The 21,751-nt window shown below is 51.2% G+C and overlaps 8 protein-coding genes across 8 annotated transcripts; 5 read left to right on the forward strand and 3 right to left on the reverse strand.

Moving 5' to 3' along the window:
• Positions 1-62: 62 nt before the first annotated feature.
• Positions 63-744, forward strand: EI97DRAFT_372773 (NuA4-domain-containing protein; the record flags this gene model as incomplete). The annotated part of the gene is made up of 3 exons (XM_033795370.1): positions 63-200; positions 258-461; positions 520-744. 3 exons carry the CDS (start codon positions 63-65, stop codon positions 742-744), a joined length of 567 nt encoding a protein of 188 aa, XP_033655658.1.
• Positions 745-2,248: 1,504 nt separating this feature from the next.
• On the reverse strand, positions 2,249-2,639 carry EI97DRAFT_440639 (uncharacterized protein; the record flags this gene model as incomplete). Its single annotated transcript, XM_033799648.1, has 2 exons — positions 2,249-2,563; positions 2,613-2,639. The coding sequence occupies 2 exons, from the start codon at positions 2,637-2,639 to the stop codon at positions 2,249-2,251; spliced, it is 342 nt and encodes a 113-aa protein (XP_033655659.1).
• A 3,510-nt stretch (positions 2,640-6,149) lies between these two features.
• EI97DRAFT_245700 (protein transport protein YOS1) lies at positions 6,150-7,129 on the reverse strand. The gene is made up of 3 exons (XM_033794096.1): positions 6,952-7,129; positions 6,622-6,795; positions 6,150-6,408 (listed from the first exon to the last, which is right to left on the reverse strand). The coding sequence occupies exons 1-3, from the start codon at positions 6,983-6,985 to the stop codon at positions 6,353-6,355; spliced, it is 264 nt and encodes an 87-aa protein (XP_033655660.1). The 5' UTR covers positions 6,986-7,129; the 3' UTR covers positions 6,150-6,352.
• Positions 7,130-9,896: 2,767 nt separating this feature from the next.
• Positions 9,897-10,463, forward strand: EI97DRAFT_245695 (uncharacterized protein). Its single transcript, XM_033794095.1, has one exon. The coding sequence runs from the start codon at positions 10,008-10,010 to the stop codon at positions 10,356-10,358; it is 351 nt and encodes a 116-aa protein (XP_033655661.1). The 5' UTR covers positions 9,897-10,007; the 3' UTR covers positions 10,359-10,463.
• Positions 10,464-11,024: 561 nt separating this feature from the next.
• Positions 11,025-12,058, forward strand: EI97DRAFT_245693 (uncharacterized protein). Its single transcript, XM_033794094.1, has one exon. It carries the CDS (start codon positions 11,137-11,139, stop codon positions 11,719-11,721), a length of 585 nt encoding a protein of 194 aa, XP_033655662.1. The 5' UTR covers positions 11,025-11,136; the 3' UTR covers positions 11,722-12,058.
• Positions 12,059-14,151: 2,093 nt separating this feature from the next.
• EI97DRAFT_245882 (uncharacterized protein) lies at positions 14,152-15,644 on the forward strand. Its single transcript, XM_033794097.1, has 2 exons — positions 14,152-15,307; positions 15,357-15,644. Exons 1-2 carry the CDS (start codon positions 14,290-14,292, stop codon positions 15,494-15,496), a joined length of 1,158 nt encoding a protein of 385 aa, XP_033655663.1. The 5' UTR covers positions 14,152-14,289; the 3' UTR covers positions 15,497-15,644.
• Positions 15,562-16,385, reverse strand: EI97DRAFT_245682 (uncharacterized protein). The gene has a single exon (XM_033794092.1). The coding sequence runs from the start codon at positions 16,239-16,241 to the stop codon at positions 15,792-15,794; it is 450 nt and encodes a 149-aa protein (XP_033655664.1). The 5' UTR covers positions 16,242-16,385; the 3' UTR covers positions 15,562-15,791.
• EI97DRAFT_245683 (uncharacterized protein) lies at positions 16,386-17,535 on the forward strand. The gene has a single exon (XM_033794093.1). The coding sequence runs from the start codon at positions 16,529-16,531 to the stop codon at positions 17,354-17,356; it is 828 nt and encodes a 275-aa protein (XP_033655665.1). The 5' UTR covers positions 16,386-16,528; the 3' UTR covers positions 17,357-17,535.
• The last annotated feature ends 4,216 nt before the right edge of the window (positions 17,536-21,751 follow it).

Genomic DNA, 21,751 nt, shown 5'->3' on the forward strand with positions numbered 1-21,751 from the left:
ACAAACTACGAACGTATACGGAGGAAGACCTATACCACACCACAACCGACGAATAGATTAATATGACGGAAAATATCCCCCCTTCCAACGGAGTCAACAGTGCGGCTCCAGATGCATCGCGCGGTCTGCCGTACTACGAGAAACTCCGGCGCGACCTCCGCGAATCCCTACATAAGAAGAGGCAAATAGATGCAGCTCTGGTGCGTATTTCCGGCCATCAGTCCTGCTGAAGTCACATTCACTTACATCACGCGCAGGCACAAATCGAGGAAACCATCCTCGCGCGCGAAACCGCCTACCTCGAAGAGACAGCAGCAGGCAACATCATCAAAGGCTTCGACAACTACATCAAAGGCACGACGGCAACGACGAATGCAAGCGGGCAGGGTACGGCGACGCGTCGGAAAGCCGTCATCAGTGACCATGATAGGATTTTCAGTCGTAGTTCGATGAGCTTGAAGGTATGACGCCTGCATGATGTTTCACGGAGAAGTTCCACGGGCTGATTGCTTGTGATAGGACTCCTTAAACGGAACTCCGCAAACGACTCCCTCCACTGCAACAACGCCCGCGTCATCGTTTCCGACGAGGGAGAATAGCATGTCTGCGACGAATCCGCTAACGGTTGGGATGGGCAGCGTTAATAAGAAGAAGAAGAAGGCAGCGGATGATGATGATTCGGAGAGTCAGCCGAGTAAACGTGGGAAGATTACGTATGGGAGGAGTTCTGAGAATCTTCGCTAGAGACGGAATCTGGCTGTCCCCCCACTCTGTGTAGGGATGAAAGGAACCACAATAGCTTGATCCCTCTCCACCGATCTCAATGGCTGGCCTGAAAAAGTGCCTGGCGGCGCATTTCCTAGGCGACACTCGAGAGCCGATCCGTCAGAATCCTGATCCGAGACTCTCCTGCCGTCGAACAGCGGATCTCAGGAAGTAACGCGAGTTGGGCATGCTTTGTCGGGAGGATTTCACATCAGTTGCGATACGGAAGTAGGCTTGCCTGGGTGTTATCATGAGACATAAGCTAACCAGCATTGTTAGGTCAGTCCCTAAATGGAAACTGCGCGCCCATGGGTGTATGCAATGAGTAGCATCGGCTCGATACCATAGGAGTCGCTCCTGGGCCAAATTGCTATTCCTTTCGGCCTAACCGGCTCACACTACCGCGACATGGGAGTATGCTCGGGCCGTATGTACCATAAGCGCAAACTGGTGGTATGCGAGTTCTTAAAATTCGAATCCCATGCGCAGCGTATCGGAGCGCTTTCAACACCACCTTTCCCTTGGCCGCACACGGCACGTCTTCTAAATCACGAATGGGATCATGGTGGAACTGTCAGCAATGCATTTGCTTTTGCACATCACAGATCGCGACGATTGAAGAGTAACTTCGAACAACCTCGCCACCTCAATTCTAGCAACTTCAACTCCACCTTCAATAGGCAACCCCTACCTTCTGGCATAGAAGGAAAAAGATCCAGATACAGCCATTCCACAAAGTCCGCAACTTACTACCCACTCCATACGAGCTGACCGTGACCGCAAACCGGCGCTGTGAGTGGCTGTACTTCAGCATCTCGATATTCCACCTTTCACGAGTCATCTTTCTCTCCAGAACTTTCTCAAAGAGAAGGCAGTGATATGCAGCCTGATTCGCACCCATCCCGACATTGGGCCGCAATGGCATGAACGCATCCCCGACAATGAAAACCTTACCGCCGAAAAAGAGGGCATTTGAAGAAGCCGCATCGTAAATCTCGGTCACGAAAGGTGCTGAACTCTTCTGGATGATATCCGCTATACCTTCCGGTAACGTTGCAGTTGCAATCGCTTTTCGCTTTTCCCAGACTTCCGACCGCAGGAGACAACGTGGTACGGTACCGTTGTGCAAGTTTTCCATCTATGTCAGTCCTGACTTCGACATACTCTGAAGAGTTCTCGGGGATGGTTGTACCAAATCCAATCGTCGTCGACCATGTTCTCCGCCACGGTTCCTCGCCATGCCACATAGCCAGCATACTGACGCTTGACTTCCGGCATCAATCTCTGGCGCAGTGGAGAATTAGACCCATCCGCTACAATAACAATATCTACCGTCAGAGCTGCTTCCCTCTCGCTCATCAGATCGGTATATTGAACAATCACCTCGTCCCCCAAGTCTTTAAGGTCCGTGACCAGTGCTCCGTTCTTGAAGAGGGCACTTCCACTACTCCTGCTACTTTGGGGAGGGACCTCCGGCACCGCCTTACTCGTCATCCCGTCGAAATTCGCTCGCAGAATACTGACGAGAAGCCCCCAGCTCGTCGTCTCTATAGGCCTTCCCAGCAGACCAGCTTGCCTTTCCCTCCTGGTTGATTGTCCTAGGAGTCAAGCAGCTGATGGTTTGGGGATGCTTCACTTGATCGCATTTATCGAGGAAAGCAAGCATATCGAGACCTTCCTTGACGCCTGCGTCATAACCTCGGCAGATGGGTGAGGTGTCTTTCTCTAAGATGGTGACATTGAAGCCATGGTGTTTTAGGAGGATGCCGTGGAGGAGGCCGGAAATGGAGCCGCCGATCTAGATAGGTGTGAGTGGGTACTATTGGTGGATGAGGGTATGAACGTACGATCACGGCTGTTTGGGAATATGTCATTTCGAAGACTGCTTGGCAGATACGGCATTTGACATGTAAAACTACGTCTTTGTACTCTGCAAATGCTTGAGTACGACATCTATGAAGGATTCTTCTCTGCTTGTGGATGTGGCTATGTGCTGTGCCGCAACTAACATAACTTCCATGGCCACGCGGCTGACGCCGGTATGAGGCAAAACCACTCTGGAAATTAGATCGCAACCAACTGCGATGTCTTTTAAAGCTATGGGGCCTCACTGTCCTATGTATCTAGCCGATGTTGAATTTGGGAGGCACCCAATGGTGATGGTGGCCATCACCAACGGACGCCCTGATGAAACCTCCGCCTCTGTCGACAGATGGGGTAATATTATTAATTAGTAGGCAATGTGTCTTCATTTTAGAGACGGAGTTGAGCAGTCGTACAACTCATGTAATTCGTTATCATCGTCACAGCCGCCATACATGCAACGGATCAGCTTTTTTGAGTATGCTTCATCGCATGTATATCTTTTGGACTCGCGACTTTCCAGAGCAACGCTAAACATGCGGCGTCCGCTGGGGAATTTTTGGAACATCATTCCAGACACTGATTTTTCATTCTGATGACTAGCGAAAGGTAATCGTAGAGAAAGAGAGATAGCAACGGGGATGCGGGTTTTTATAGCATGACATACGACGTGGTATCACTTGATCATGGTTCAACAGTCACAATATGGAAGTCAAATGATGATAAGGATATGGGTACCATTTTCGATGTCGTGTTCCGCCGGCGTTTCCTGAGAAATTTTACTGGGTGGCTGACCCATATGATATGCACAAGACTCTTTTTAAGAGAACATCACCAGCCAATTTCCAATTTTTCGATGTTTGATGTATGCGGATGAGTGATCGTAGAGTTTTGGAAGGAGGAGCGCGCTTATGATAACACTGCGTTATGTTTGAGCTTGACTTTAACCCTTGGGGATGGATTAAAATTCAGTACGCTATTTTCCAGTATCGCCCTACTGGCCAAATGAAAATGGATACTGCACGGTCGGCGAGCACAAATGGGAGGTCAACACCATTGGGTTGAATTTTGGCCGTTGGGAACATTTTATGGAGGTCAATTTGAATGTACGGTAGAGAAGCAAGTTACCTAGAGACTTGCGAGGTTTATATATTCCGCTAGTCACCTAGGACCTTCATCACTGTATCATTATCATCACCATTATCATCATTATTACCGATGTGTGGCTTCGACTAAAAGACAACGTGTTACTCCAAAATTCACATAGCGTGCTCAGCACTCTGTATACAATCTTTCCCTTTTTCTACAACATGCGAGCCTTTGGCGCACGTTTTTATTGAAACCAATTCACAGAAGTGTCAAGATAATATAGAAATCAAGTCCCCTAACGACGCAATCTGTGCATTATATATCGTTTCAGTATGTCAGCAATGACGAGGCTTACCAGTAGTATTATCTCTACGCTCCCGTGGCGACCAAACAAAGCTAGACCACTAAAATAGAGGTTCAATCAAGCCCATTGCTTCATCGAATAGAAGTGAACCCAGACGCATGTTGGAAGAAGGTTGTACTGACAGGAAATCTGTTCATTTACTCCGCAGCGGATCTACGAATGACGGTAAATGTCATCATCACCATGATTACACAGATAGGAGCAAAACCCAACAATGCTTGGTCCGTATGATGACTGGAGTGGACCTCGGGGCACGACTCCATGGCCATTTCTCGACTTCCTTTAGAATCTCCTCCACGGAGGGGTGTAGTAAGAAGAGAACAGAGCAGGTGAACGAGTATTATATACCCCTCTGGGGACTGGCAAAGCCCACACCTACACAAGCGAGGATCAAAAGACATTAATTTGGAGACAATAGTGGTTGCAATCATCATCAGCGCTATCCCGAGCTGACGGGGAAATAAGAGTCACAATGTTCCTGTAGGAGAGAAAGAGCACATACAATCTCGAAGTCATCGTTTTAAGAACATCGATGTGAATATACACAGTTGAAGCTTCTAAGAGCCTGAAGTGCAGAGGCCGAATGCTTAGCAGCGGGAAAGGGTTTTATATCCTAATTTCGCAACTTCGCTCTTTTAAGGGCGCTCGCTGGCTTTTTCAAATAACTTGCAGAACATGAGCCCACTCAAAACGGTTGAATCATTTAGTGATGATGAACGGCATCTTGAAATCAAGAAAACGCCTATCGAAGGGGCGGCCTGGCGTAGTATGCCACATCAGTGCCGCTGGAGGCTTTTGACAACATGCGCACTGTGCGGTTGGGGTTTTAGAAGTGAGGAATTCAAAATGTGAAGAACAAAGCGAGAGAGCAGTTAACAGGAAGCTGTAAGCCTTATATAAAAGCCGGCTAAGACCTAGAACCAATATAAGGAGGACATATGACGCCATGCTAATGATATTGGCGTCAAGGCTTCAACGAATTGAATTTTGAAGAACAAAGTTAATGAGTGAAAGGGAGGGAAGATTATCTGTGTGAGTTGGCCAATAGTAGCTGTAGCTATGTACAGAGAAGAGGTAGAGAGAAATGCTACTGATTTCTGACCTACAACCTTGCTCTCAAAGTATTGCTTTTCAGACCGAATGTCGTACCTTAAGGTAGCATCGGATCACTGCAGCCGAACACACACATTGGCGACACCAGTGGCTCTCACAAACCCTGCAGCTGAAAGAAGTAAGATTTCTTCACTACCGAAAACTGTGAACAGTGAAACGTCACTCTCCCTAATCGAAGTGAGCCTGTGGCCGCTTCGGCCCATTACGCAATCTATATAGCAGGCAAAACGGCGAACCCCACCTTTCCTAATTCTCCTCTCTTTCACGAGAACATAAGGGGAGTGGAAAGTGATTCTCTAAGAATGTCAAACTTTGTTTAGGAAAAGGAGGTCAACTCCGGCAATGGGTCATTATTGCACATTGTCACCCACCACGCGGCCACATGAAGGTCACACGAACAGTACTTTGAAGATAAAACACTTCATTCTCTAGTGTCTGAATTCGAATGAACTTTGGAGCGCACATGTGATGTTTTCGAAGAAGAGAAGAGTACATGGATAGAAAGTAGTACTGTCCCTCATGAGACTATAGTAGGAATTCTTCTAGGTGTGAAGTGAAGAAATAGGCATGCGCCGAAGACAACCCTGACGTATAGGGTTGCACACTAAGAATTTGGTGACGGTGATGGCTACACCGAGAGTTTTGCTTCTACACGAAATATGCCTGGTCTCCATATTAATGCAAGGCCAAGGCCATGAAGTTACGAAGTTCTTTTGCGCTTTGGAGATGTTCATAAACACATGTACAATCATAATGCAATCGACAGTCTGAGTCGTGTGGGGAGCTGCAGATAGTTATAATTCAGACGGCAATTGTTGCGGCGCCAATGTGGCACAAGTTCCACCACGGATTCTCATCTCATGCCCAATGAGATAGGATGCGTGCATCCGACGGCTTGTTGCAGTGAGCCGATACAATACAGTCTCTAGGCCAGTATCTCAATGATGTGGCCACCCCATATCCCTCGAATCGCCACGCATTGATCCTCCAGGCTCGGGTGTCGCTGCTCCCCTCCACGCATCATCGTTGCTCTTCCTGCCTTGCACCGCGGATGTCTCTCTCACCGGGTTCTCATCCCCAGGCGCTTGTGTCTCGTGGTTCTTGAGTGAATTTGTGCGTCGTCCAAAATATATATCTTGTTCCTCGTCCATTATCGACTCATCCAAGGACGAGGAGGTAAACAATTAAGATGGTGTTGATGAACATGAGCGGTACTGGTGGTAATGATCAGCATGTCGTTCACAAGTCCGCGTCTGCCAAGCTGTTTTCTGCGCATCTCCTCTTCACTTTTCTGCTGATCAGCCTCCTCCCGCCTCCACCCGCTTTCAACTCTCCTGTCCTTTCCACGCTCCCCCGTTGTTCCTCTCTTCTGCTCTCTCCGCCTTCCATCCACGCCTCTCTTATGCAACCAAAGGAGGGAGACTTACTCCGCATCAACGTTCGCACACTAGAAACAAATTGCACCAATCTCGCCTTTACACTCGCATCGTCCCGCGGGGCGCCAAAGCCGGGGTCTGCGGCTGCGGAGGAGGTCCAGCCGATGCGGGCAAGGAAGCGGTCCTCGGAAAGAACGGCGATGGCGTTGATGAGGAGGATGGACACTGAAGAAGGTTGTTAGTGAAGCTTGGGGTTGATGTGAGGGTGGCAGAGGCTAGTGGTGATCATGCAGGAGGGGAAGAGAGGTTATCGGGATGATGGATGCTTGTAGGAGCATTCCAACCATGGAGTGTAGGCAGGCTTCAGAGCTGCCAACGTACCATAAAGAAGACCACCGAGACCGAAGAAGACCATTCTCAAGAAGGTAGATGATGCGCTGCTAGAGACCGGATTCTTGAGGGCAGAATTGGCTAGGGGAAAGCGAAGGTAGTGCTGAACTGCGGATTTGCGATTGACGTCGAGCGGCCAGTTGTTCGATATCCATGCTGATCAATGATCTCGAAGACGCCAAGAACGCACGTGCAGCTAAGTAGAGCCTCCCACCTCAACCGACCAACTGCAAGCTTCTATTAACTCAATCGCAACGACCACCCTCAGGCTCTCACAGAATAAAGTTCATTTCCGATTTCTTTCTATCCCAAAGATGTGGTCACACCCCCACCTTGTTTCACTGCTTTCTTGGAGGCTGGAGCCGCGCATCTCACATCCAAAACCTGAAACGGATCCCAACTCCCATGTTGCAAGGATGCAGCCATCGGGTTCTAGATGCCCATCGCCCGTCTATCACTACCGTTCATAAACGCTGATCCGCCCTGCACGAAACCTTGGTTCCTTTTCCTTAAAGTCTCTTCTATTCTTCTCAACCTCTGCCCTCCACCGTCTTTCCGTGAACTTCTACGATATGGTGACTCGGTGGTTCGTGTTGCGATATCGACACTGCTCAATGCGGAAGTAGCGACAGGGGTCTGACTGAAATCTCACGCCACCTTTCGAGGTTCGATAAAACGAACGATATCCCCGACGATTCTCTGTCCATGAAACAAACGGAGCGGTCACAGCAAAAGTCTCAATTCAGAGGAGAATATGGCCCACGATGACAGCCGATAGGAATTCTGGGATGCAGCGACCAGATCGGACTTCTTGCATCACGGCCGTTACTTGTCCCTACGAATGAGGCTGACAGGCGTTTCCTTACCCATAATCAGCAAGATTGCAGCATGATTGAAGAGCTGAAAAGAAGGGTACCTGAGACCAATGGCCCGATCTCTCCGATCTTTCGCCATAGTGGAACATTCCCATGACTTCCACGCTTCCCAGGCGGCTAGGAGTATGACCATATGCTTCAGGACAGGCTCTTCTTTCTCAAGCAATCCCGGGAGTCTTCTCTCCTAGTTTCAAGGCATCTCTGGACCCAGAATGGAGTTTGAAAACGCTAGACTTCCGGCAAAAGGCCGTACGGTGGGACAAGCTCGTTGAGCCAAACGAAAGAGAAGGAAGGCAAAAGGAGGATTCTCATCGAGGGGATGGTCCGCGTAATTGGAAAGAGGCTTGAACGTGCCCATCATGATGTGGGGTTTTGAGAGAATTGGAATGAGGAAATGGCATAGTGTCGTCGAAAAATGATGTTGGCGTGAATGCGGAGGGCCGGAACGAACGGTGCACCCAAACCATACTCCTGCCGGTGTGGAACTGAGCCGAGTCCATCCCGAGGGATCCAATGTGTCCATTGTAGCAATTCCCACTCACAGTGGACGGTGCTCACTGGAAAAGTACCATCTTCAGTAAGAGAAGGAATTGGGGTGTGATGGGAAGTGAGAGGCGATTTGCATGCTATACTAACGCCTGTACCAGATGGACGAGTTCTGCGGGTCTATTGTTCCCACTCTTGATCGATTGTATTCCGATGTCTCAAGTCCGTTGGAGCTCCGCGATCAACGTTTCTACACCGAAGGCATCGGCGTCTTGCAGTTCCCAATTGCATTCTAAAATGGTCGCTCCTTCTGATATCCACCTCACGGCTTGGATATCGAAGCCGGAAAATGAAGCCGATACAACATACATTGAATGCATTGAAGGATACACCAACACCCCAAAGAGAGCTTCCGCAGATGACGATTTCAGCGACCATTTCAGTCACAGAATTACTTTCGCAGTATGAGAAGAAGAAGAGAGGCGCGGGTCACGATGAGTTGAGAAGATGGCCCACGGCAAAGTTGATCTGGAAATCGGGCAACACCACGCTGCCGGAGGATATTCCACTCTTGGACATTTCCGGCGTACACACTCGCTTTTCAAGGGACCAGCAAGTTGGCAGTCACAGGTGCGGCTCACCTGATTCCGTCCCAGCTGCCTCGTACGGGCCTAGTAGTGAGAATTGGCTGCGATTTCAGAGTTTGCTACCCAGGGCGAATATGGGACGGGACAGCCCAGGAGCATGGTTGCGAACCCCTTAGTCACGTCTCCGTCTCGATATCTCCTCGGGATTGAAACCGCTCCGACGAACTCAGCACGCGCTCTTGCTGGCTGCTTTTCCTTTCTGCATTGACCAATTCGGGAATTTTGCCTCCACTCGGGAGATGGGATAACAGCGACCTGGCAGGAGCACAATTCCTTGACCTGCTGTCGGACAAGTTTACCTCTGTTCGAAAAATGGAATCTGTTCATCTCTGAGTTTGGCGCACGGGCCATGAACGGCTCCTCCAACTGCCCGACGAAGCCGCGATATCCACGGTAAATCTTTCCAAGAATTGGGTTCCCTGCCTAATCTGAAACAATGGCTCAGCAACCCGCCGAGACGGCTGAACTCGGCCACCAGCACGGATGCGCACGGATGCCCCAGTTGACGGTAATGAAGCAAGCTTTCATGAGATGATTTCAACCACCGCCATCATGGGACCCTAGGATGTATTTTGTACGAACCTTGGAAGGGAAGGATGGCAATGGCCACCAGTCTGGGGAGAAGTCGATGCATCAGTCCGAGCCCGAGGGTTTGTGAAGCCCCACGAAGAGTTCACCGCAGCCATACCAACCCATGTCCGGGTCTGCTTCATCAACAGAAAACAGCGCATTATTGGCACTGAGCATGACATTGAAGGGTGGAAGATTCTTGCAGTCATGCGGCAGGTAGTCCACGCCTGGAGCACGTGAATAACCATCCGCACTGCAGACTTCCAATCCGTCAAAATTGGGCTCCGAAGACGCTCAGGAAAGTTTGCAACGTCGAGCTGGAATACCACCGTACCGGGAAGGGGCGAAACGAAATCAGCTGGTTCTTCACCGCAGTTTGCATTTTATTACCTTCTGGACCAATGCGACTTACCCTCGGCGGCCGTACCACGACATTCTTGAGGATACGTCCACAACATTATTGTGGCTCATGCTTCGTGGACTGGTTGAAGTCCCTTTATGGTTGGGGTGTGGTCATGGGAGGGGGGAGAGGTCGGCGACCAGAAGCCTCATTTTATTGGCACGGTTAGCTAGCTCCCGCAGCTTAGCGCAACGCCCCTGGATGCGACTCATGGTGCCTGCTTTCGAATGGCAGGGCGAAAGGCAGTGTGACAGACGTGAATTTGTGCATGCAGCAGCTGCGCAATTCGTCTTGCGGATGCATCCCTATGCCGCCTCTGCAATTGTGACTATCGGTCACCGCCAAGTGCCAGCAAGACACGACACGATATTGGATTCTGATTCCCAAAGCGTAACTTGCTCGTTCGGGGACTTTTCATGATCAGACGCAATGTCGATTGGATCTACGATGATGGCGCGCTGGGCGGATTATCTGGACAAATACAAGGATCCGGCTCCATGTGCTGCATGCATTTCACTTCATGCAGCAAATCAGCGTCGCTCATATGGGCATGATATTGGGTGATTTCGAGCTTATATCATGCAGAATTGACCGGAACGTCCTCATCTGCACGTACAACGATTGTTGGATATGGTAGAGAGAGAAGGAATGAGACCTTGCAGCTTGCGAAATCAGAAACGGAGAAATCGCGGCACAGCAACAGCAACGGAGAGTCTACGGAGCGTCCACGTTTTTTTACGAGATTATGGATGGAGGCCGCCTGTAAGGTGCCATCGATTTCGACTCTTTAGCAGCTTGACCAGCATACAAAATATCGAAGCCATGCCGTCAATGATTCTCTTCACAGTGCGGCGAAACGCTGAGGGTGAACAACGTGGTACACCTGGGCAGGCGTTCGTCTCGCTCGTCTCGCTCAGATCCTTGGGTTTCGTTCATGCCGTACGTCAGGTTTTGGTCGCTCTCTGGAGGGAATGACGGTCGACAATTCTCCTGATACCGATAATGTGCCAAGCGAGCCATCCTACCGGAAAGTTCAAAGTCACACACCTACTGTACTGACCGGCCGAAAAAGGGTTTCCCTATTCGCAGGATACCAGAGAACGGCGGGCACGAAATAATGATCACAATAATGTCACAAGCTCATGCGGTTCGCTTTTTAGTCACTATGCAGGGTCTGGTAGTCGGCGGCGCATGAGGCATGAGACGGTTATCATCCTCCAGCGGCCGGGCGGAAGGGTGGTTGATGTGGAAGCCAAATCACTTGATCCAAATTTCCCCACGCCCACTCCGACACCAAGACTCACGGCGCCTGGTTTTGGGCCATGCTTGCCTTGTAACAGAGCAAAGCAACGGGAAGCAAGTGGCACAACAGTGGGTGCCAATTGTCCTTTGCAGTGGGTGGAAAGGGCTCTGGGTCTCGAGTATGCAGTCTGACTATTTGTCGACTAGAGGTGAAAGCACATGCACAGAAATGTTTGCACTGTGCACCTCCGTACACCATTTCGAAAGGGTTAGTTGGGATTTCAAGGCACGATGGGGCTTGCAGATGCAATGCAGTGTCTTTTGGCCGTTGAGCCGCCACTCACAGCGGCCAGCGCGCAAGCCAGGTTGCAGTTGTCGCGGGCCGGTTTCTTGTGACGGTGGATTCGCGCTTACGAGCACAACGGCGAACAACAAGTCACCCACAAAAGAGCCTGCCTTGGACGCAACGAACTTGAAGGAGCTCGGAACCGGAGTATCTGCTTCTTGTTCCCTTCCTCACAGTCAGTGCCTCCGGCGATAAAACCCACGATGAAGCGCTTCTTCTTTGGGGTGGAGTTGGAGAAATACTGTGAAGTGTAAAGACGCTCGGTCCATGTGCTAAAGCGTCATCATGCATGGCTTCGTATCCAATGGCACGGATCGATGTCGTCAACTTTGCGCTCGCAGCCCTCACAACGCTGACAACAGCCCACCCTTTCGCGCCTTTGTGAGACCGACTTCGCTCCCCAACACCATCGGCAGCGGCTTGGCTCTCATCATCGTGTATTCCACAGTATTGCTGGCCCGGCTTCGTTGTCCTCCATCGCTGCAAGGCTGCGGGCCCTGCATCAGCCAAGAGGCGGCAATTCCTGAACCCCATGGCCACCCAGCTTTTTTATTATACAGTCCGCACAGTTATCAGAAGGCCACGCTCTGCCGCAGAATGATTGCAATAGCGACCAGGGTTTCGGTGCAGGCCTGCCCGATGGCGGAATTCCACCTCTTCTGCCCACTCACCCTTTCAGCAGCTGGACAGCTCCCATTGGGTGGTCTAAGACGGTTTCCATCAACTGTTTTTGCACGCTATCAAATCACAAGGTGTTTCTCTGCCGAGCGCACCGGGGCAGCAACGGGCCAGGGGAAACTGCAGGAGTGTGGATTTTAGGGCTTGACCAGATTGCCTAAAAGGAACATGGACGGCGATCAAACGCTTGCCTCACTCTGCGCAGCGGCCAATAGGCAACGGAGAAGGCAGAGGTACGGAACGTCGAGGTACCATGTCTCTGTGCAGTCTCAAGACGTGCTGCGTACTCGTCGGGACACAGGAGTCTGTACTGTGTACACAAGTTCCCGACGGATTGAACCCGGCGCGATATAGGGGCGGCACCGCTCGTGTGAAGATTATGTCACGACGCTGCTTGTGAAGGAGTGCAGGTCCTTCCTCTCGGGGCGACTCGTGCTTGGTGCAAGACGAGTGCGATGAGTGCATGTGCCCGGCAGCCAACGTGGAGAGCAACCAGTTCGCAGGCAAGGAAGGCCGAGGATGCGGCCGAAGTACGGAGTACTGTGGTACTCAGATGTGTGCACTCGATGTGTGTGCAGAATGGATTGCAGAATGCGATGCTGCCCGTTGCGGGTGGCGGATTGCCAGAAGGGGAATTGCCAAGTGCCGAAACAAGGACGTCGCAGCAACTTGCTCCCGCCTCCACTGCGCCGTCATCCGTCTGTGCTGACAGCCAAGCAGCCTGCAGAAGTGTCTCCGCTTCATCACACTAACTGCTCGATCTCGCACACCACCAGCATCGAAGAGAACATGCCGTGGAAAGGCCGCTCATTTTGGGCCTTTTTCTTCACACCGTATGTCGATATCACGGTTCTGCTTTGTCGGCCGTGACGTGGCCCGCGCTTGGGGGAGAGAGCCAGTCTTTGCCCTCACACGCCGGCCGCATCTCAACAGAAAGGTGGATGCTCCTCCCCCACAGATGCTCCCCCTAAACAAGTTTATTACAGTGAGGATGCCCCTAAATTCCGGTCCTCCAGGGGCCGTGTCAAGTTGCAGGGGGGCTTGCCAAGTTGCGGCGCTTTCAAGATGGACGGCCGTGCCCACTGCTGCCCATCGCTACCCCCCATTGCCCCTGCCAGCAAGTTGCAAGGTTGTGCGCGGGCCATTTTCTTGGCGCTGGTCAGGGTCGCCCGCTAGCCCGCTATCTTCATGTGGCTTACTGTACTAACCTGGGCCCCCTGCTCACTCTCCCGGTCTTGGCCCAGCAGCCTATGATGAATGCTACGACGTCAAAACCCCAGCAACTCGAGTTTATCAACCGCTTCCTCCTCTCACCCAGTTGCTGCCACGCTGATCGACTCTCTCCACCGCATCCCACAGTATCCTTCCTGCACTCACCAAGCATACACTCAATCCACAACCGCCCGCAATATTCCCTACTCACCTCTCTCCACTCCTCGCCTACCTCGTCGCTATTTACTTGTGATATCTCCCACGGCCAAATCCACACTCCTTTCACTCCCCGCCCGCTTTTCTCGTTTTAGTCGGGCTCTAGCTTCGTTCGTTTGATTGTTATTCGCCGAGGATCCATCAGAGTGCTCCCGCTCATAACCCGGTACACACCACACCTGTGTGGGCGCCCTGAGCCAATTGGCAGCCCTGGAGCCTCCTCCCCACACGCTTGCTCCTGACTTGAAACGCTCGAGCACCTGCCTCTCCGTCACTCGCAACCGTCGCCCGCCCACCATCCGAAGCCGCATTTCCTTTCTCGCTGGTCCACCGCCACGGGCCCACGGCTCCCTTGTCGGCCCTGGATTTTCGATCGACATCTCTCACCCGTTCATCACTACTCCATCGGGTCCCTCCCCCAGACGGCCTGTCCCCAGCTTGTCAGTTTGAGATTCAAAAGGCTCGCAGATCCCACGCCTACCTCCCACCGATCGCCTATCCCCACGTTCCCCAACCCTCGAACTGACTGTCTCGCTCGTTGGACTCCGTGAACGTCGTGGCCCATCCGAGAGCGTTCCCTACTCTCAAAGTACTTGTACCTCGTTGGACCTTTCAGTCCGAAACGGATTCGCCTTCCGCCTCGACTTCCTCACCGATATGGCAATGGCTGTCGACAATCGCCAGCAGTCCCAGCTAAACGCCATGGGCTACGACTCTCTCCGCTACTCGCAACCGCACTTCACGAACCCCTGGGTGTCGGCATCGACGACAAGCTCGCATCCGTTGTACTCGACGGCTGTTGCGCCGAATCCATCTGCTGGCCTCAACAGTCACCCTGTCGCCCACGCCCACCAAGTGCAGCGGCCCACTAGCATCGCACTCCCTTATCATGGCCTCTCCGTAACAGCGCCTCCCATGGGATCAGGTATTGTGCTCGCGGAGGGATCAGTCGTGTCAGATAGCTTACTCGATGCCTCGCAAGATCTCCTCTCGCGGAGTTACACGGGCGCATACGCACCTGCCACCACTTCGGCCTCGAATTCGTATGCTCCCACTTCGGCCCCATACTCGCATGTCGACTACGGGACCAGCTCACGGGATCCCTACGTCTACCCTCAGGACACTGGCCGTCGCTCTTCTCACCCGTTAGTACCCTCGCCACCGCTCTATGACGACGTTATGGACACGCAAAGACAACGCCAGAGCTCATTAGTTGACGTTTCCAGAATGAACCAAACCCACCGCGACAGCTTCAGCGACGCCCTCGATGCGAGTCGAGGCATGGTGTCCCTGAGCCAAGCAGATATCACCCCCAGGAATATCTATGGCACGGGATCCGCCCGCGGCTCCGCCGACTCGTACGGCTTCCCTTCGACCCACTCGGCACACTCATCCATCTCCTCAGCCAGCTACAACCCGTCGTATTACGGCGGGGAAGGCTCTGTGACCGACTACAGCTCTGCATCCGAGTCCGTAGACCTGAACCGCACCCTGTCCCGTCCCAATGCGGTCATGAGCACCAGTCTTCCGCCTGCGCCTGCCTCAATGATGAGCCAGTTCAGCTCCAAAGTCTCGTCTAGCACGCAGAAGAAACATAAGTGCAAGGTTTGCGACAAGCGGTTCACGCGCCCTAGCTCGTTGCAAACGCACATCTACAGTCATACCGGAGAGAAGCGTAAGTCGCGTAACCCTCGGTAACGGTCGCCTATTGACTTTGAAAACAGCATTTGCTTGCGAAGTAAAGGGCTGCGGCCGCTGCTTCTCGGTGGTATCCAACCTGAGGCGGCACCAAAAAGTCCACAGAGGGGAGAACATGAAAGACCACCCTTCGCCAGATGATGAAAAGTCGGTCGAGCAGTACTGAGCGCTCCTGAAAACTCTCTGGAGTCGGCATTTCAGCGTTTTCGGTTCTCCGTTTATCCGCATTTAAGATATCCCCCGTGTTGCATGCATCGCCCGACACAGTTTTCTGGTTGATATGCTAGAAGTGCGATGTTCTGACGACGGCGATACGATTTCCTTCTTCCAGCCACTGTAGGCCGGGTTTCCTGTCGCCGCCCTTTTTCTGTCGATATCCACGGGCCGGCATGGTGTTTTGGAGTCCTTGGATGCGCTGGTACCCCCTTCACGGGCAGGGTTTGGTATGCCCATGTGTATCACTACGTTTGCTTTTGGATTGCCGTTTCTGTTTCCTGCATCTCGTTTCCTCGCAGTCTTGCTCTCACGCTTCTTCTCTTCAAGGGGTCCTTTTCCCATGGGCCCGGTTCACTCGCTCCACGCCACACGCATGGGCAGGAACATTCGTTATATGTCTTGTAATATTTTAGACGCTCGTTCGGGCCGCATGGGATTATGCTCCGATGTGAGCTCATGATCTTGTACAGTACAATACCCATTATAGAAGGAGCTGGAGACGCTTCCGAGAGTGAAGCGGACGGTTGGGATAGATGGTCATGGTCGCTCGTTTTCAAGGGACTACGAGGAGCTCCAAGGAGCGCAAGATGGCTACAGCTCTGAAGGGAAATGATAAAAGGCTCAGTATCACGATTCACCCTTTGCATCGTCTCGCTGTTCAATTCGGCCAAGCTTTCATTCCGGTCCACTTTCATGTCAACCTCACAGCACCTCACCTGCAATCAGCAACTCAAACGGCGTCCACTCTCATACGGCCAGCTCGACTGCTTTTGCACAGGAGCCACAGGCCAGAGACGGAGTTCACCGTTAATGGACCATGGGGAGAAGCGGTTAGGGACATGCAGGGCACAACAGCACCACCACCTTGACCCAACGGCTTCCGTCTCCTGCAAGGCTGCCAAAGCAAAGCAGCCCGAGTGGCAAAAATGCCCATCTGCCCGCTCCCCTAATACTATGTGCATAAAGCAGGAGCGCAGAGTGAATGCAGGCTGGTAGCGACCCCAAACAAGCACACTCCGTACGGCTTTACCAGTTTCCCGACGACATTCCCGGTTGGAAGCCCGACAACCAAGCCTCTGACGTCATAGTCTTCTTGGGTCCCCTGGCCCTGGCGTGGACCCTGAATGAGCAAACTCCCAGCCTGGCACGGTGCACCGGCACAAAAACTTGTTGGGAGCAACGTGAACGTGAACCGTGTGTGGATGTCCCGTGCGCGCGGGCCCCCCTCTCCACCCCACTCATAATCAATTCAAGTTCCTCTACCAGTTTCCGCGCCGGACTCTCTTTGAGGATAAATAATAGGGGAGAAATAAATTATGAGACCCCTAAACCGTTCACGGCAGGGGTGGAGGCCCTGATTGGGGCCGCGTGGGCTTCGACGTTACATTTTTCAATTTTCCGAGCGAGTTCTCTTTTGGGCTGCGGAAGCACGGTGCCGTGTTTCATGTTTGGTGCGAGGGGGATCAGGGATTCGGGAAGGGGGAAGGGGAAGCAGGGCAGCCAGTGGCCAGCGGTCAGCAGTCTGGAGGGGCTTGTGAGTGGTGGGAGGGGTGAGGGATGCTGGGGGCGTTCGGAAAGCGGTGTGCGGCGTGCCCCTCGTGGACAAAAAACGTTGGAGGGAGATTTCGAAGTGTTCGGCGAGGGCAACAAGGTTGGAGAAGTGGATATTGAACTACTCCGGGTGGAAAGCGGTGGGGTCGCCATACATAGTAGAGTTTGTACCTACCTACCTATCGACGGGAGCTTACTGTTAGGCAGGAACCGCAGGAATACCCAACTTCCCCAAGGACACTTTGTCGAAGTTTATTGATGCAGCGTCATTATTTCATCATCTTCGTCCGTCTACCACCGCAGGTCTGTTCCGCCGCCTTGTTGAAGGATTGAATCATCATGGAATTATGGCATTACCAGCTCTAACAGTACCCCATCCAAATCCCATTCCCATTCCCATCTCCCGCAGCAGCAGCAGCAGAAAGAAAAGAAGAGGACGAGGCGTGCGGCAGAATTCCGTTCATTCAGCGCACCCAAAACCGTTGAGAAAGGAGATGCCCATGCCCATGCCCATGCTCATGCTCAAATATCCAGGTATGCGAAGTTCTCAGCACGACGGATCCGTGTGTCCGTATTCGCCTGGGACGAAATAAGCACCGTTGGATGGAATCCGTGCATGAGGGGCGAGGGGCATCCAAGTTTCAAGGTTTTGGGGGTCAGGGCAGGTGGAGCCGAGCGGCTGCTGGCAATTACTACCGGTTATTGGTCAGTAGTGGTCACTTGCTCGTGGGGTAGACTACCCGGGGGCACGTCCAAGCTCATCAATGCACGTTTCGGGTTGATGAGGGGAGGAAGGGTAAAAGTTGGGCAGGGTATAAAATGGCTGCTAGAGTGATTTTTTTCTGGAAAAGTGATAGAAGGGGAGGAGGGTTTGCAAGGAGGGGTGCAGGAGAGCGCAGGGCAAATTCAAGTCTTTCGTGCATATGATTTCTGCATGTTGTATGCGAGGTTGGGATGTAGGTAGGTGGATGGAATAGGAACGGGGGTAACTAGTTGGACCCTGTGAAGGATGCTGGGACGGGGAATGCTTGCGAGTCCCTGCCTAGGGGTAGATAGTTGAGGGAGGATATTAATACACAGTATATCCATACCACTGTACTTGTATACGGTGGTACGGGATATAGTATTTACTCAAGGAAAATGTCCATGTATGAACATGTCCAAATGCATGCAAACCCTAGCGACAGCGAAGAACTGCGATGTCGGGAGAGGTTTCTTTGCAGAGTTTTCATGCAGGGAATGCAGGGACGGCTAGGAGTATGTACACTTGTGTACGGAGTACGGGACATATAGTGTCTATATGCACTCTGTACGTATACATGCAAAGAACCGCGATGTCGGGAGAGGCTTTTTTGCAGAGTTTTCTTGCAGGGTCTGCAGGGACGGCTATCTGTAAGTATACTTGTGTGTACCGAGTACAGAATAAATAGTATTTACTGTAGTCAACGTACGATAGATGCATGCGAGGGCGCAGCGAAGAACCGCGACGTCGGGAGTAGAGGCTTCTTTCTCTGCAGGGTCTAGATGCAGGGACGACCCTTTTTCTCCGCGCTTCGTACTCCTTTGGGAGCATTCGGCGATTATCTTTTTTCAGGGTCTTTGCCAGGGTTTTCTTTTTTGCAGGAACTTTCTCTCGTTCCTCGTGTTCATTTCTTTTCGCCTTTTTTTTTTCTTTCTGCTCTTCCTTGCACTTTCTCCCGTTCTTCGTGTTCTTCCTTGCTCCCCGTCGCTTAGGAGAATTGTGAGGTAAGGGTACTTCGGTGAGCGAAAGGTACGTTATACCCTAGGCCCTAGGATCGTACCCTAGGGTACGCTACAGTTACCCGCCCGCTTTATATAGGTAGGTAGGTAGGATTCCCACGTCCACGGCGGCGGGTTCTCGTGTTTTCGCGTCGGCGTTGGTGGTTCACGTATTTCGTGAGTAGGGAATTGGACGGGTGAGGCGTGTCAGCAGCGAGGTCGGAGTCGGAGTCGGAGTGCGCTGGAGATGGAGGCGATATCGGGGGATGATGGGGATTTGGTGGGAGGGAGGTGAGTTGGGTTGAAGGGAAGGGTGACTGTGTATGGAGGGAGTACGGAGTACAGGGCTCGAATGCATGGTGGATCGATGTGGTTTACCCTAGGGTAGCATGTTCGCTGCTGTCGGGGGAGTAGCCAGGAGGGCATGATTGATCAGTTGCAATTCTTTTAGTAGCACTTTTGCCCTGGGTAGGTAGGGGAGGGCGAAGGGTGTCTCGGCGATGAGATTCTCGGCAGATAAACAGATTGCGGGTGGGAACAAGACCAGCTAGTGCTGCTTAGGGAAGGGGCTGAGGGCAAGACATTAGTGCGGTAATGGAAACGGTACGAGATAGGTTGCAGGGAGTACGCTCAAGAAGTGTCTGCAAGGTAGGCCTTTTGAATCTGTTGAGTGTTTGTTGCACTGTAGTCGCTTGGTTCGGGCTGCTGCTGATGCCATCTGCTTCTCTTATACTCTTTCTTGGTTCTGGTTCTAGATGAGTACACCTTCCTCTTATGTGGTAGTGCTCGCCGTTTCCGTGTTGTTTCAAAGTTAGAAGTTTCAGGATGCAGGGTATGATCTCTCGTGTCCGTTTGCCTCGATGGGTGCGGTTGTTCCAATCGCGCACGATGATAATAGTAATGACAATCACCACGTAGGAAACATGCTCATGAAATCTGCATTTTGAAGTTTAGTACAATTATTCTAGAAATTGGACTCACCAAGAATCCTTCTACACTGTACCGCGTATATAAACCCCTACCTAGCTATATTCTTCTACAGAAACACTCCCTTTCTTCAAATCAAAAGCGGCAGTATGGAAGCGCATGTCCGAAAAACAATTTCGAGGTTTCACATGTGCCGAGTATCGATTCGATTTTTCTGCGTTCTATTAATTTATCTAAAATAGACTTGGGCGGACTTATGTGCGTATCTTAGACAGGGCCTCTATAATGGTAGTATTCTGTACTCTCTGATTTTCTTATATCTAAAACTTAACAATGTTAGCATTTATGCCTTCAAATCAAATTGATACAGTGCGATGTGTGTGCGTGCTCTGCAGGTCCTTGCGCTAAGTAGCGAGTCACGATTCTTAAATGACGTCCAAGGTCCATGTCCCTGTATATCAAAAAGATAACCAAATTACTTTATGTGCTCCTAGGTCGTGATGTACCCTAGGGTAGAGAATAGAGGCAGTATATAAACCCTACGATTTCGCCTTGACTAGGCGGACTTTCCCCTGCACACTTTGCACTTTTCTCTTTTATTTCTAAACTTGCTGCCAAAGGTGTTATGTTTTGACATCAGACTGATAGCATGCGATGTGTAGCTAGTTCTGCAAGTTCGTTCAAAATCGACGACACCTACTCGTTGATGTGCTTTTCTAACAACTAATTGTCTTGGTTGATAACGCTTTTTTGATTTTTCAGCAACATAAAGCTAAGACTCTAGGAGCGGTATATAAGTCTCTGCTTCCCGCAAGACTGAAATACTACCCCCCCACGCAAAATTTACTGTGTTCCTTGATCAAGAGATACATGGAGTGTGCATGTGCCAGCGTTGTCCCCCCGCAGTTACATACCCTAGGTAGTGCCCAGTGCTTAAAAAGACAAATGAGAACGTTGGCTGCTGTTTAATCGCCTCGACGAGAGCGCTTCCCAACTTTTGAGCTTTCTGCTCATCATATCCATCATGGTCAGAATCGAAAAATGCGGGTTTTTTCTGCATGTGGATTAGGGGTTATGGGCGTCAGAATATTCGTTTGAAAATGATCTCAGCATACGGCATGTTTGAAAAACGAGATTCGAATTACGACTTTGCCTTCAACATTCTAGTGGTGGTACCCCTAGATGTCGAAACCTATATAAACATCTCCGGATTCCGCACAACCTCGCCTTCTTCTCCCATGCTACCCACAGGGTTGCTTCTAAATCCTGAAAAATTCAACATGCGCTCAAAAATGTTCTAAAAACTTGAACTCCCTTCTGGAATGTCCTGAACGAAAGACTCTACCAACGCCTATATGCGGAGATAGATCGCTGACTGCGCCGTCTTACTCAAGGAGAGAAACAAAGGGAGAAGGGAAAGCGCTGTTAGTGGAGGTAATGTTTGCAAACGGCCATTCAGAGTCTTGATGAGAACAGTTGCTGTTTGCTAGGGCAGGAGGCTCGATGCGATGACGTGTAGCTGTGAGAAAGAAACGGGTCGGGATACAAACATTTCAACTCCTCAATAAGACTGCGACTTCTACCTCCGCATCCTTCACGGCAAAAAGGAACTTCGAGGTTTCTAAAATGACAGCTCTCTGTTCCATGTGCCCAAACTTCACCGACCTTCAGCCATGGAGCAGTGCAGGGTGGATTCCCCCCTGTGGACTTCGACCTTGCATATTAATAGGGAGAGGAAACATTTATAAATGTCTGCAAAGAAGACAAAGAAGACCTCGTTTCTTAAAAGAAATTCGACCGGGCTATTGCATGCGTTCTAGTGCTTGTGCAGCACTAGTGGCAGAAAAATAAGTCTATGAGCTCGCGCGAAATCCCCCGAGACGGCGATTTCTACACTAGAGCTCTCTAGTATGTGTCTTCTAAACAAATACCACGCGTTTAAATGTTGAAAACACAGCCTTCGGGCATATGTATCTAGGATAGCAGT

Source organism: Westerdykella ornata (genome assembly GCF_010094085.1).
Source record: "Westerdykella ornata strain CBS 379.55 unplaced genomic scaffold EI97scaffold_5, whole genome shotgun sequence".
NCBI classification, from domain to species: domain Eukaryota; kingdom Fungi; phylum Ascomycota; class Dothideomycetes; order Pleosporales; family Sporormiaceae; genus Westerdykella; species Westerdykella ornata.